Here is a 16,346-nt window from a genome sequence, read left to right as displayed (position 1 = left end):
ATCGAGTAACCCCTGTAAAACTAACTGAGTAAGCTCTAACACTGACTAAGTAACCCCTATCTATAACACTGATTGAGTAACCACTGTAACATTGACCAAGTTACCCCTATAGCAGTTAGGGGTGAGCAAAAATTCCGGGTACCATAAATTGGAACTGGAACCGATTAGGAACTGTCGGGTCCGAAACCGAAATTGTACCTAGTGGTTTCAATTCCGGGTAATAAATTAAGGAACCGGTTGCAACCAATTCCAATTCTCATTTTTTTTGGCCCTGGAACCGGTTGGGTACCCGGTTAGCCAATATATATTAAATTAAATATATTTTGAAAACAAAAATATGATGAATGAATCTAGTTAGTAAAATAATAAAAAAAAAATATTGATATCTAACATATAAAATATAGCTTCATGCATATATAAATATAGTATTAAACGCTAAAAATGAAAATGGATTAAAAAAAAGTATTATTTGTATTAAGTTTTAACAATTATGCACATAAGTGGGTACCCGGAACCGAAATCGGTACCCGGCGGTTCTAATTCCAATTCCTAAATTTTAGGACCTTGTAAAAGTGGTTCCAATTCCAATTCCGAATTTTAGGACCCAGTTTCAACCAATTTCGGGTCCGTGTCCTAAAATTTTGACCGGGTACCCGATTTGCTCACCCCTTACATTAGCAATAACGAAGTAATTATGATCTTGTAATAGTTGGTGATACGGTTTGACCAGCTACATATAAAAGTTTGTGATTAAATATATTATAAATGGATCTTATTTTAAAGAATTTCTTAAAACGAATTTGATGATGGAAATAGAACAGAGTTATATGATATTTATTTAAAGTTATGATTAATTTTGAATATATGAATATTACAATTTATCGATAATAAAACTTTATACAACAATTTTATCTTAAAAAATCTATCTAAAAAGCGCTTGCTTAGCATCATATGTGTCACAATAATACCTATTTATTTTCCAACGTGACGCGACACTTAAATTAGGGTCATTTTGTATAATTGATAAAAAAAAAAATGACCATTTAAGTGTTACACAAGTTGGGGTTACCATTAAGAATTTCTCAAATAAAAAATAAAATAAATACAGTAAACGATAAGATAATGATGTGAGAATCATCTACGCCTTACAAATTTACAATATCCCACACGCAACAATCCAAAGAACTACTACACCCATTTCCCATATTTAGCCACAAAACTCCATTTCTAATTTCCTCCTTCATTTTCTAGAACCCTCTACTCTCTCCCTTAAACCCTTTCAACTGAAAGCCTAAAAGAGGGGCTTTCACTCTTCATTTCTCACTTATCTTCATTCAAAATCCCTCCTATCTCTCTCTCCTCCTCTTCAATGGCACCTGTTCTTAGCCGAACTATGGCTTCTGCATCTTTAGCTTCACTTCCATCTGCTTCTTCTTTCACCCTCAAAAACACCCATAACAAAGTTTTGAATTTGAGCAGTAGTTTTTGCCCACATAATAAACTACCTAGAAATTGCCCAAAGTTTACCATTGGGAAGAAGTTTCAGGGAAAACCTAATAAATTATCTGTTCGTTGTGATGCTGCTGTTGCTGAACAAGAGGCTCCTGAGGCTGAGGGTGAGAAGTTTGAGTACCAGGCTGAGGTGGGTTTTCTATTACGCGTTGATCGGTGTTATTAATGTTTCGATGCATGTATCGTTTTATTTATTGTTTATTTGGTTAATTGAGTGGATTTTGTTGTTGGGTAATTGTTATTGGATTTGATAATTTGATATGATTCAAAACTAGGAGAATTTAGTTCAATCGATGAGTTTATTGGAGGGTTTCCAATAAGTTTGAGTGTAATTGCTGTGGTTTTGATTGCAGGTGAGTAGGTTGCTGGATTTGATTGTTCACAGTTTATACAGTCACAAGGAAGTGTTTCTTCGAGAACTTGTTAGGTTTGTTTCTTTCACTTGCAAAGAGTGACTTTAAAGTTACTATTTTTTCATTTGACATGTAATTGGAGTTTGTAAATTGTGCACTATTGTAAAGCAATAGAACTTGAAGGTTTTAACGAGCCAGCAAGTCGTGCTATGGTGGCTTCGATGTTATCTTGTTATCATTAACTCCGCAGTTTGCTTTAGGCTCGGCTTTAGGAAGTCTTCAGGGCAGTTGTGTTTATAAAATTTGACAAGAAAGCAAAGAGTTAATTAAACCTTAATGAATTCATTTTCAGGACGTTGTAGTTGCTTTATCAGTTGAACTTTGGTTCCTCTAAACATGCATTTGCATATATTGACATAATGGAGTGTGTTTGATATTGCATAGCGTAGGAAGGAGAAAAAAAAAAGGGATCAATATCAGCTGATTAGTATTGATTTTTCTATTCAGTAATGCAAGTGATGCGTTGGACAAGCTAAGATTTTCAAGTGTGACCGATCCCTCTCTACTCGGGGAAGCAGGAGAGCTTGAAATACGCATCAAACCTGATCCAGATAATGGGACCATCACGATTAGGTATGCATTCATTCCGTCAATATGCTGCAATTTCATTAATTACTGAATTCTGAGTTTGTATGTATCTCAATCTTTAGGGATACTGGTATTGGAATGACAAAAGAGGAGCTTGTTGATTGTTTGGGAACTATTGCACAGAGTGGCACTTCCAAGTTCTTAAAAGCATTGAAGGTACTCGAAACCTTTCTTCTGATATAGTTGTATGTTTTCATTAAAGTAGTCTGTGCATGAAAACATAAAAAATTTACTGGGCTTTTCACAAGCTTTATCTCTGAAATTCCTGTAATCCTGTTTATGTGCAGGAAAACCAAGATCTTGGTGCTGACAACGGTTTAATTGGACAATTTGGTGTTGGATTTTATTCTGCCTTTCTGGTTGCAGACAGGGTACTGAGATTGTGTAAACTTTATTTTGTTGTTACTTTGACTATGGAGTTAATAAAGGAGACAGATTTTTAAACTAGAATTTGCACCTCTCATCAGGTTGTCGTGTCTACAAAGAGCCCAAGGTCTGATAAGCAGTATATCTGGGAAGCAGCAGCTGACAGTAGCTCATATGTAATCAGGGAAGAAACTGACCCGGAAAAGATCCTGAAACGTGGAACGGAAATCACACTGTACCTAAGGGTATATATATTTTATACTTGCTTATTCCATATGTTGTTACTTACAGTAATTTCTTCCGGGGTTCAAAATTCTTTCATGTTTGTGGGAACTTTGATGTGTGTGCTGTTTACATTTGCTTCTACGATTTCTGCAATCTGCATATTGGCTGGATAAATCATTTTTGTTCAAGCTAGAAGCACATTTTTAATATGCCTTTTGTATGGCTTAATAATCCCTATTAAGTTGCATAAGCTCATTTGTTTAGTTGCTTACTAGCTTGTGTGTCGTGAGGAAACTTGAGTGTTTTCTTGCTCATATACCTGCTAATTCTTTTTTCATTTTCCGATTTCCTTTCAGCCTGATGACAAGTATGAATTCTCAGACCCTGCCAGAATCCAGAATTTGGTGAAGAACTATTCACAATTTGTTTCATTTCCCATCTACACATGGCAAGAAAAATCAAGAACTGTGGAGGTAACATGTTTTTCCTTTTACATGTAGTAATTTCTATTTTAAGTTTATGAGAAACATATAAATGATACTTGTATAATACAAGTGCTTGTTATGTTTGATTTTCACAACAGATTGAACTCCTTGAGTTTGCTTGATTTTCTGTTGTAGCTTTTGTACATGGTCTATCATCTAATGATTTGAAATGTGAAGGTTGAAAAGTTTTGGATTTGATTTCTCTCTTTGCCACCTTTTGGCAGTGGTGTAATTGATTTGACTGAATTGTATTATCCTGAATCCAATGGATTTTAGGTATGACAATCGATCTAATCTAACTTAATTAACTCATTTTGAACATTTGCACTATAATATACATACCATGCTTTTGGGTATGTATCACAATTGAGGCTTTCGAAATCTAGCATTTTTTTTAACTTTTTTTTCCGTTTGGGGTTTGAGGTGACAGGTTTGGACAAGGGTTGTAAATAACGTAGTCCATGAGATCACTGAATGTCATACTTTAATTAATAAAAAATTTATTGCATAGAAGTATTTTGGATGATTTAGATTTTTGGATTCCAGTATCTTATTGGGTTGTTGAAAAGGTAAAAAAATAAGAGGGTTATTGAACACCAACGTTGAACTTTCTTACCACTTCCAGTGTGTATCTGACTTGATTACATGCATGTATTTTGTCCAAAGAACTTGCACAGACACACCCCTACCATTTAAAAATTTGTTTGATGTTTAACATGATGTGAACTTTCGTTGATCTTGCAGGTGGAGGAAGAAGACGAACCAAAAGAGGGAGAAGAGAAACCAGAGGTAGATTTCATTCTGCTCTTGAAGTTGATGTATGTTAGAGTAGTGGCATTTTGCGTTAATTTTATTGTATTTCCAGGATGGAAAGAAGAAAACGAAGACTGTCACTGAAAAATACTGGGACTGGGAGTTGACAAATGAGACTAAGCCCATATGGGTGAGTGCTTTCCTCTTTTCATTGAAATGCCATCTACAATTGTCGCATCATCGACTCTTGCTTTCTGAGTGTACTATGAGAAATTGCTGAACATGATGCATTTCAAATTTATGTCTCAGATGCGAAGTGCTAAAGATGTCCCAAAAGATGAGTACTATGAATTCTACAAGAAGACTTTCAATGAATTCTTGGACCCACTTACATATACTCACTTCACGACAGAGGTATGATACATCTCTAGCTTTTTCTTGTTTTTGCCTTTAATTGATACAGAATTGGCCATTGTTATACTTCCTGACATGATTGAATATAATGCAGGGAGAAGTGGAGTTCCGGAGTGTTCTCTTTATCCCTGGGATGGCACCTATGAATAACGAAGATGTTATAAGTCCTAAGACAAAGAACATACGGCTGTATGTAAAACGTGTCTTCATTTCAGATGATTTTGATGGTGAACTGGTTTGTACTCCCCCCTTGTTTCTTTATTTCTTGCCTTTCTCAGATATTCCCTTAAGCTAACTAAGCAAGTGTGACTTGCAAATTATACAATTAGGTGGGCACTATGTCCTTCTGTTCATGCTATATGTGGCACTTGAATTTATGTAGATTTCTCAGGCAGAGTGACAGTTCTGTCACTTCTATGAGTTTTGTTTTGTTTTTTTTTTTTTTAAAAAAAATTTCCCTTAAAAAAAACGAAATCTATCAGCTGTAATTTTTTTGTATACAAATATATCAAATTAGAAAGCTGAAAATGTTCTAATAAGTGCAACGGACAGGATGGGGCTCATGTTTGATGAGAGATTTATCATGAACATGCAACTACTATGTTTCAGGGATAAAGTTCAGGGTTAAAAATGAAGTTATTGATCAGTAACAACTAACAAGTTGTAGAAGCAACTACAAGTGATGATGACCTTGGAATATAAGTTAGAAGATACTCCTTCCGTGTGCATATTACTATCCTCTTAGGCATAGCTAGAATGGGCATGCATATTAAGAGTAGATAGTTAGATAATTTTTTTTTCATTAGATAGTGAAAAAGTAAGTATTGAAAATATGACTGAAGGAGAAAGATTTAACGAGGGCCCTACATCACGAGACGTAAGAAAGAGAGTGAGATAGTAAGTGTTGGGGCCTACGCCACATGGGTTAATTGAGCTGGGTGACCTTAAAAATTTCATTTAAGGTAGCTACACATTTATTTAGGGGTTGTCTAAATTTGTATACAAGGTAATTACGAGGATAAAGGGAGTAGTTAGATTATTACCTGCAATTCCCCCCCCCTCCCCTGTCTTATCATTGAACATCAAAGCGTAGCTGTGTAATGATGATCTTGAGGGGTCCGTCTGCCATAAAGCCATCTTTAAGACATTCTATTTGATTTTTGGCCTTCTCTGCCAAACTTTATGCAGTTGAATTGTGAGGCGAATGATTCTTTGTGGTTGCTTCCTGCTATGAGCACTTTATTGAGTTAGTTTGCATGACAAGATGTCCCATACATCAGACATTGTAGTTACATCTTGTCTTAACCATCGTTCTAGGTGAACTAGATGCCTATAAAGAGATTTAATCTAATACTTTATTAGGTCTGATCTTGTTCAGAAGTATTAGTAGGTTGAATATCTGCTCAAAATATTTGACTCTACATAGTTTTCAAGGATAACATTCATGCTAGCAATTTGGACAAGTACTTATTTTTTACTGCCACCTTTATTTCTGTGCAGTTCCCTCGATATTTGAGTTTTGTGAAGGGTGTGGTGGATTCTAATGATCTTCCTCTAAATGTTTCTCGAGAAATTCTTCAAGAAAGCAGAATTGTAAGGCCTACTTCATAATTTTTCCATTTTTTTTGGTTGATCTTGCTGGTTTCTTTATATGATTGTATTATTTAATTAATATTTGGAGTTGATGTATGATCATTGATCTGAACTTGATCCTACTGTGATGCAGGTAAGAATCATGAGAAAAAGACTAGTAAGAAAGACATTTGACATGGTGCAAGAATTATCAGAGAGTGAAAATAAAGAGGTTTGTTAAACTCTAATAGTCTGATTGCATTATCCTCTACTGAAGACTTTCTCTAAAACTGAGATAATGTGAATTTGCTTTAGGACTACAAAAAATTTTGGGAGAACTTTGGTAAGTTTCTAAAATTGGGTTGTATCGAGGACACTGGAAACCACAAGCGCCTTACACCTCTTTTGCGGTTCTACTCATCAAAAAGCAAGGAAGACTTGATAAGCTTAGATGATTATGTTGAAAACATGGGTGAGAACCAAAATGCTATCTACTACTTGGCAACAGACAGCCTTAAAAGTGCAAAGAGTGCTCCGTTCTTGGAGAAGTTGATGCAAAAGGATATTGAGGTATGTTGTGTTTTTTAAATTAACTATGGGCTATTAGATATCAAATCTCTGGATGAACTGACCTATATGTATTTTTATAGCTTCATTTGCATTTTCTGTAGATTAACCCAATCTCCCAGCTTAGCTTATTAGATGGAAGTTTTTTCCACTTGATTTTATCAATGATTGTTTGATGTTTCTAAACTGGTGTACCAATGTTCTCATTGGCGATTTGTTACAGGTTCTGTTCTTGATTGAGCCTATAGATGAGGTCGCCATCCAGAACTTGCAGACTTACAAAGAGAAAAAGTTTGTTGATATCAGCAAGGAAGACCTGGAACTTGGTTAGTCTGCTTTTTCCAGCTTACCTGTATGGGAATATTATCTATTAAACATGATCGAAGAACTTTCTAACCTGAAATAATTTTTTCTCAGGTGATGAGGATGAAGTAAAGGAACGGGAGACTAAACAAGAGTTTAATCTTCTGTGTGATTGGATGAAGCAACAACTTGGTGATAAGGTTGCAAAGGTCCAAGTCTCAAAACGTCTTGCCTCATCTCCTTGTGTGCTTGTTTCTGGGAAGTTTGGGTGGTCAGCAAACATGGAAAGGTATGCTAATTATGTTGTGTCTTATTATTTTGAAGTTTGGCAATTTTATGTGTTATGAACTTGATTGCGTATACTGCACTTTTTTAGGTTGATGAAGGCACAAACTCTTGGAGACACTTCAAGCTTGGAGTTCATGAGGGGCCGGAGAATATTAGAGATCAATCCTGATCACCCCATTGTGAAAGACCTTTATGTAAGTTTGATATACTACGTATATTTTTAGCTCTAATTAACAATGATGAAAAATAAAGTCCTATGTTTCTCAAATCTTTTAATAAGTGTTACAGACGTAGAAAAATGGCTCATAGGTAATAAATTACAAATTGTGAAAAAGTAGAGAGGTGGGTGGTTCTGGAGCCAATTTTAGAGAATAATCTTAGAGGAAAACCTTACTAAACTACATGTAGTATGTACCGCTTGTTAAGTTGGATGCTTTATCACAAGCTGAATCATCTGTTCTTGAAGTTCCTCACAAGTGCAATTGCAATCATAAATTCACAAGACTTTGATATATCCATCTGTTGAAATTAGATGGCCTGAAATAAAGTATACCCTAATTTTTTGCTTGACAAGTGCATATCTTTGATCTTATGTTTGTATTGTAATGGCTTCTACAAATATGAAATATCATATTCGGCAAAACTGTTACTCCATTAAATATTCCCTCATCCCATTTTCTTCACATTTGTTAAAGAGTTGTATTGGGTAGGTTGGTATATTTGTTAGTTATATGTGGGGTAGTAAATAAAGTAGAGGAATGGTGTGGATAATATTAACAAAAGAGGAAATTGGGCAATCTTTTAAGGATGATTCAAAGTGGTTGACTAATTGTTTATTTTATTTTGGTGTTTATAGGCTGCCTGCAAGAATGCACCAGACAGCAGTGATGCCATAAGAGCGGTTGACCTCTTATATGAAACAGCCCTTGTATCCAGTGGATTCACGGTGAGTTACAAGCTCCTACAAGTTGACATTCAGTTCGTATTTTCTTGTGATTAGTTTTAACGTGCTATGTACTACGTATGTTGTTTACAGCCTGACAGTCCTTCGGACTTAGGAAACAAGATCTATGAGATGATGACAATGGCCCTTGGAGGGAGATGGGGAAGATTGGATGAAAATGCAGAAGGCTCAACGGAAGACAATTCATCAGAAACTGGTGCGACAGCTGAAGAAGCTACAGATGGCCAAGTGGTTGAACCCTCTGAAGTCATTACAGAGAATGATCCATGGCAAGATTGATGATAGTAGTCATTTTTGGTAGATATAACATTTTTGCCTCAGATGTTTTACTCAATTTGTGGGGAGAAATCGTCCATGGAATTGTATGGAAGAGGAAGAGATAGACTTGGCAGAGTACGGTGCATTTTCGTCAACTTTTTGAGGGAATCGATAATTAGTCCTTTTCTTGGTCAGAAGATTTTTAATAAGCTAGGATAGAGCTAATATTTAGAAAATCTTATTATTATTATTATTATTATTATTATTATTATTATTATTATTATTATATGATTGTCTACGAAAGCCTAATGTGTGTTTGCAATGAAAATGAATTCATCATTTAGTAATTTCTGAATATGTTAGTTTGTTTTCTGGAATATGATTTGCTTGAGGGAGTTTCCATTGGGAGGAAATTGGAGGATACAAAAGTAAATGTAAATGTGATAACCTATTTCATTGAAATTCTTTTTTTTTTTTAAGAAAAAATGGGAAAAATTTGCTGCTATTTAAAGTTTATATTTTGCAAATTGTAGCCATTTAGAAAAAAAATTACAAATTGTTGTCCAAAAATATTACGTGATAACTTGTTAATTGCCGTCCAATCTAATTCTTTCCTTGATTTGAGTGTCAAAAAATATTCATTAAGGTTTTAGGAATCATTTTAGCCTTTAATAATCCAGAATTAGCAAAAACATATATTTCTCGTTTTGCATATTAAAAATTGTATTGATTTGTGTGCAACTATTTTTTTGCCGCAAAAACGAGGTACTTACGTTTTTTTTTTTCAATTTCGAGCTCAATTTTGACCCTTAAGACCTAAATTGATCCCTAAAATCTTAATGGAACATTTTTTGGCACGTAGGTCGAGGAAAAATTTGAATTCGGTAGAAATTAACAAGTTATCAGTACTTTTGGGATGCAATTTGTAATTTTTTTTTAAATAGCTACAATTTGCAAAATATAAACTTAAATGACTGCAATTAGTAAATTTTAGAGTCATCCGTTTGTGTTTTAGAAAGTTAGTATATCAAAAGTTATAACAAAATAGCTAGACAAGCTAGAAAAAAAATCCCATATAATTTGTGTTACAAAATTATGGCTACAATATTATTAAACTTTTATACAAAACAGTAAAAAACTAGCTTAAATTGCATGCCACACGGTATTTAGTAATCTTCATTACAAATTATGTTAATGAACTTGCCAAAAGAAAATTTATATTTAATCATAATAACTTAACTTGAAATTTAATTTGTACCCCAACGTTAAGATTATTAATACATTAGACTTTATAAAAAGTGAAAGAAAACTTATGGACTATGAGGTTTTATATAAAAGAAAAATGATTAATTTATGTAAGTACTTGTATGATTTACTCATATACCCTTCGTCGACTCACTTTGACCGGTACGATGTTTTATGTAATTTTATTTTTTTAATTTATTGCTAAGTAGTAGGTATTTTTTAAAATAATTTATGAGTAATATAAGTGAAATTTGTTGATTCGAAGTACAATAATATTTGTTCCTAAAATCTAATACTTCTTCGTTTTTTTTTAAATTGCATCATTTATCATTTCACGCTTACCGATTCAATTAAAAAACAGAGAAAGGATTTTATTGGTTGTTTAGATGGTAGGACAAAATTACTTGATTTACATTCATTAAAAGGACAACTAGAAAAAGAAAAAAATAAAAAACCAAAAAAAAAATACAACTTGGATTATTGATCAGATAAGGGGGGTTAAGAAACTACTTTGGCTTACATTATTGATGGTGGGTAAAGTAGTCTTTTTCTTTATTTAATAACCAGCGTGTAGTCCAGGCAATATCCCAAGTTGTTACTTTAAGTATTATATTGTATTGTTTAACTTTACAAAACGTATAAAATACGAAGAAAGCTAAAAATTGAAAAACTAATGAAAAAAAGAACCTCAATTCAAGTTATATATATGAGAACCTCAATTCAAATTAGATATTTGGTTTAAGTATGATTCATATACAAAAAACTAATGAAATCGTGTGGGCTTTTAACTTTTTAAGGTCGTAGAGTCGTAGCTTGTCTTTTGAACTAGGCTTGAGCTTTGACCTAAAAGACTTATTTTGGGTTTGTTCGTTTTAAACCCACATTGCTTTATTCTAGCAACAACATTTATGACCTACTATAACTAAAAACACAAGTCTAGATAGAATGACATTAGACCAAGAGAACAAAAACCCGGGGAGGAGAGGAGAGGAGGGAGGCAGACCTAGTTGAATTGCTTGATAAAGGGTCAAAATGGTCACTTTCGCAATAAAGTGAAGGGCAAATTTGTAAATCCATCCTCCTCCTTCTTCCTTCATCTCCTTCTTCCGCCTGTGAATACCATACCACCATCTGATCTTCTTTCTTCATCCCCTCCCTCCTTTGATCCAAACCAGAAACCAACCACCACCTTCATCTCTTACCTGCGAACCAACCACCACCTCCTCTTCTTCCTATAAGCCAACCAGCGACCACCATTTTCATCTTCATCCTCCTCCTGTGAATCGACACTGACATTAACGAAAACCCTTAGAATAATGGAGTAATTCAGGGCATGGTTAGCCCCTAAAGGATTTGTGAGCTTTCCCTCTTTCATAGCTTTCTCCATTGAAGTTGAGCTTTCATTTCTTGAATTGGATGTGAGCTTTCTCCATTATGTACAGAAGAAATAGATAGGTGTATTGTTGTACAAATATTAAAGCAAATCATTAATAACATAATATTAAAACATATACTAAGAATGACATGTGTCAATTTCCGGTGTAGGATTTTTCCCTCTAAAAACACTCCTTTCCTTTTTGCTAAAATCTTCTTTGGGAATTTTAATATAAAGTAACTATCATAATATTATTCCAAATCTTTTATACATATCTTTTATAATAAATATATTCCTTTATAGCTATTACTCCATAATAATATATATATATATATATATATATATATATATATATATATATATATATATATATATATATATATATATATATATATATATATATATATGACACCAGAAAATGACATTTCTGGTGTCGGTTTTTCCCTCCAAAAACCAATTTCCAAAAAAAAAAATATATTCAAAATCTATTTTTCTTTTTATAACTTTTTGATCGACAACTTATTTAAGACAATAAAATTATATATATTTAATTTACAAATTATAATAGCAATTAAAGATTCTTAGTACTAATTTAAATATTGTTTGCTTAAAATGATTTTTTTTTTATTCTGATATATTACAATAAAATGGTTTAATTTATAGTACGAAATTTAAAAAAAAAAAAAAAAAAAAAACTTCTTTACGTTATATTGCTTCAAATTTATTTCAACATAGAATTCTATAACTATAAATATAACTATATGTTATATTAAAGGTAAAACCAAGAATAACATGTGTCATCTCCTTTTAAAAAAATTTCCCGCCAAAATATTTTTTTTTGTTTTTGCCAAAGCTTCTTAGATAATATATAATACTCTTCAATAATATTTCCTTACTATTTGGTAATTATATTTCATTTATACACATTCAACAAAAATATTGTTTTTTTGTTTAATCTAATACTATGCAATAATATTATCCTACATATATTTTTGTGTTGTAATCCATAATAATTTTTATTAGCCGTGCATGTAATACTCCCACTATTTCTTTAGTGTAATATAATTTTTTTTTTTTTTTTTTTTTTGTAATTATGAATTTTTCATCTTATTTTGCAATTAGATAATTTTTATAATTAAATATAGTGTTGAACTAATAATATATATTTTAAATCACCATGCATGACACGGAACCTAACCTAGTTTCTCATATATTATAATGCGATAATACATTGTAAGAAAGTTTACTCTATATGTCATATCTTTAATACATCATATTTTATTCCTTTAATTGATTAATATATTTTAATAAGGTAATTTTGTAACAATATTAAAATGATGAATCTATTAATTAATATATTCATATTACACAAATAATAATAATAATAATAATAATAATAATAATAATAATAATAATTATTATTATTATTATTATTATTACCATTACTATTACTATTACTATTACTATTTGCAATGTGTATTACAAAAATAATAAAATATGTCAATGCCCTTAAGGTCATTTTTATATAAAACAACCAACATCCAACAGTCAACTTTATCAAACGGGCTTGGTCTTGGTCGAGCCTTTAAAGATGTATTGAGTCTGTTTAATCAAACGGTGGAGTCTGACATTTTGAGTCATCCTAGTGAGGTCGCTGCCTCGAAACTCTTGTAGGAATTGGAAGAAATATATATTTCACAAAGGTTACCACTTTTGCAGAATAGACCTTTTCTTTATCTCCTCGACAATCATCCTTGTGGAAATCGCAGTAGGGAGATCACACCTCTGCTTGGCTTCGGGCGGTCCCTATTTTAGGGTTGGGTCAGACGATGAACGTAAAGACTTACCAATGTGTGTTTTGCTACCGGTTGGGTGTTCCATTTTTCTTTGTCTCAACGTCGTGCTTTGCTTGTTCAAGGGTTTTTTAAGGGGATATTTTCGATGATCACGCGGTGTCGTGTGTTGGTATGGTTGGTATTAAGGATCGGCATGGTATTAAGCATTGGCATAATGTTGTTCGGGATACCTTTGTTGATGTTTGCTATCAATCTGGGATTTCAGTGAGAAAGGAGGTTGACATGGGGTTGTCTGGAGGGAACGACAGGACCCTCAGACCTGCAGATTTGTTACTTTATTCCTGGGATCGTGGTCGCGATGTCAGTGTTGACTTGACAGAGACTTCTCCTTTGACATAGTTTGGGCTATTGGACTTTGTTCTAGGACGGGTTGTGGCTGATGCGGCTCATCGGAAGCGGGTCAAGTACGAATCTAGTTGTCAGACAATTGGATATGGTTTCATTCCCTTCTACTTTTCTTCGCTTGGGGAATTAGAGAAGGAGGTTGTTGCATTGCTGAAGCGGGTTCAGAAGTTCTCGACGATGCAAGGGGCACGTGCTGCTGCTCATATATTTACTAGGATAGGATATGCTATAGCTAGAGGAGTAGGGGCCCAAATTGTATCTCGACTTCCACTAATTTTTTGTAGGTTGTATGCCTTTGTCTGTTTTTGAGATATAATAATAATAATAATAATAATAATAATATTAATAATAATAATAATAATAATAATAATAATAATAATATTATTATTATTATTATTATTATTATTATTATTATTATTATTATTATTATTATTATTATTATTATTATTATTATTATTATTATTATTATTATTATTATCATTATTATTATTATCAGACAAAGTCATACAACTTACAATAAATTAGTGGGAATTCGAGATACAATCTGGGTCTCCACTCCTCTAGCTATAGCAAATTCGAGATAAAATCGGACGTGCCTACCTGCGTGCATAAACTTGGGTAGCTTCTGACTTCCAGGCACGGACATGCCTGGTGCTAGACACGGACGTGCCTGCGCTGGTCTTTGAATACGGCTATAGGCACGGACGTGCCTCCTGCTAGGCACGGACGTGCCTAATGTCGAAGCAATTTGATGAGTATACTGACTTGGAGGCACGGACGTGCCTCAGCTAGGCACGGCCGTGCCTAGCTCCAAAAAGCCCTTAATCGTCCTTTCTTCAATCATCAAGCTTCGTGAAGGTTCGTGGGCCTTGGCTTACTTCATGGATTAATAACTCATCCAAATTAGTTTCATTATTCCTAAAATTCATCAAAAACAACACAACTACCCATAAAAGCATCGAATTATCCAAACTAAAGCAAAATACGCCAAAACGGACTCAAATACTCAACTAAACTAACAAAACTAACTAAAAATAAGCCAAATAATATACACAAAACACGACTTATCAAACTCCCCCAAGCTAAACTAATGCTTGTCCTCAAGTATTTAACCATGAATCACAAGGGAGGAGAATGACAACTCCTCAAACAATCACAATGTGCCATCAAGTTCAAAACCACGATAAAAAACGAAATCAAGGGTCAATATGCACAAAAACCACCATTCATCTCATATACTTGGACTTGACAACCAATCTTACCACACATCTCCCCATACCTACTCACACAGACATGAATAGTTCTCACTTTAGTTGTGAAAAATAAAAACAATAACACTCATGTGTTTTCGGGGTGAAATACGAAGCCACTCAACCTAAGCATAGCATGCATATCAACTTCACACAACCGGCCTCTCTAGGCTTGCAATGTGACTTTCTCCACTTTTAGTGATTGATGCAAACACGAAAATCATGAAATCCATATTAGGTAAGCTCGGTAAATAAGGATTGGACGACGTATTTTGGGAATGTGGTGCTCAAAATAAAACAAATCCTAATCCCACTACACATTCAAATGTCGGGTTCAATCCAACCTTATTTCCTCCAACTCCATACAATTATAAACATAGCCCTTTATTCTTTCCTTCCCCTTTTTTTTCACACAAAGAGGAAGGGATTAAATAAAAATAAAATGGAAGACTTCTCGATTTTTTGAAAGGCCTTTAAGACCATATTTCTTTTCTTATTTTTTTTTCTTTTCTTTCTCATAATCTCCCTTCTTTTCTATTTGTTTTCTTTCTTTTTTTTTTTTCATTGTTTTCAACATCATTCACACTCATAGGGCTTTGCAAATATAAAACACCTTCAAAATAAACCTAGAAAGATAGCTCTAAAGCTTTAAATGTAGGGTATCAAGAAGGGGTTAATATGGCTCAAATTGGTTCAACCTACGGGTGAATGTAAAATAAAAATAAATAAAAACATGAAGGCCTAAAATGTGGAGGCTCTAATTTCTACAAGGAAATTTCAATCATCTTTTCACGACATGCATCATAAAGTCTCAAATAGTCAAAAAGCAAGACCAAGAATTCGATTATATGAAGGACAATCTAATCACACAAGAAGAAACATGACTGAGGTAGAGTGAAATCGGTTAAATAAGGCTCAAGACTCTCACCGGGTACACAAACTATTCACATAAGTAGAGCGGGCAGACCATCCTGGCCACAAACCAACTCAAATCCAAGCACATCAATGAATGGGTTTTCAAAAACTCTTTTTTCAAAAAGCACACATATGTGATTATAATCAGAGAAGCATAGTCATGCAATGGCATATTATTCGACACTAGAAAGAAATAAACTATCCAAAAACTGAAATAAATCTAATATATACAAGGTGAAAAGCAAATCCTCCCCAAGCAAAACCATACATTGTTCTCAATGTATGCATATAACAGTGTTAAATGAACAAGGGGAAAGGGAAACAACCTACTGATCAGGAGGGGTGGGGGGAAAGCCATACCTCGGGTTAGTTCTAAGACCGCCCTGAAAGTGTTGTCGCATCATGCCCCCGATGTCATAGAACTCGGCCTGGAAGGTGGCGAGTTGATCTCGCAGGTCACCAAAAGTCGTCGCCATGCTATTATGGGACATCGATAGGTTCGTGACCGCCCTCTGCGTGTCACTGACATCCCTCCTCAAGTCTCCCATGCCAAGCATGACATCCCTCCTCAAGTCTCCCATGCCAAGCATAGGGGACCGGTTGTGGTAGAGTAGGACGACCGACTAGCCACTCGTAGCCTTAGTTCCGAAGG

General features: G+C 33.9%; 1 protein-coding gene across 1 annotated transcript; it reads left to right on the top strand.

The window, feature by feature from the left end:
* The first annotated feature begins 1,200 nt into the window (after positions 1-1,200).
* On the top strand, positions 1,201-9,001 carry LOC110686052 (heat shock protein 90-5, chloroplastic-like). Its single transcript, XM_021862625.1, has 19 exons — positions 1,201-1,642; positions 1,866-1,939; positions 2,373-2,498; positions 2,576-2,669; positions 2,801-2,884; positions 2,981-3,124; positions 3,461-3,577; positions 4,334-4,378; positions 4,455-4,532; positions 4,652-4,756; positions 4,851-4,991; positions 6,257-6,349; positions 6,483-6,560; positions 6,644-6,898; positions 7,119-7,221; positions 7,313-7,487; positions 7,575-7,680; positions 8,343-8,432; positions 8,523-9,001. The coding sequence occupies exons 1-19, from the start codon at positions 1,370-1,372 to the stop codon at positions 8,727-8,729; spliced, it is 2,388 nt and encodes a 795-aa protein (XP_021718317.1). The 5' UTR covers positions 1,201-1,369; the 3' UTR covers positions 8,730-9,001.
* The last annotated feature ends 7,345 nt before the right edge of the window (positions 9,002-16,346 follow it).

This window comes from Chenopodium quinoa, unplaced genomic scaffold (genome assembly GCF_001683475.1).
Source record: "Chenopodium quinoa cultivar QQ74 unplaced genomic scaffold, ASM168347v1, whole genome shotgun sequence".
NCBI lineage: Eukaryota > Viridiplantae > Streptophyta > Magnoliopsida > Caryophyllales > Amaranthaceae > Chenopodium > Chenopodium quinoa.
The sequence above is the reverse complement of the archived record's forward strand: the minus strand, read 5'-3'. Positions and strand labels throughout refer to the sequence as shown.

What these genes read in the sequence shown, in the direction of transcription:
- LOC110686052 (XM_021862625.1), top strand. Translation starts at nt 1,370, where the DNA reads ATGGCACCTGTTCTTAGCCGAACTATGGCTTCTGCATCTTTAGCTTCA. An exon ending in AGTTCTTAAAAGCATTGAAG is followed by an intron (nt 2,670 to 2,800) that starts GTACTCGAAACC and finishes GTTTATGTGCAG; the next exon opens with GAAAACCAAGATCTTGGTGC. An exon ending in CAGAGAGTGAAAATAAAGAG is followed by an intron (nt 6,561 to 6,643) that starts GTTTGTTAAACT and finishes AATTTGCTTTAG; the next exon opens with GACTACAAAAAATTTTGGGA.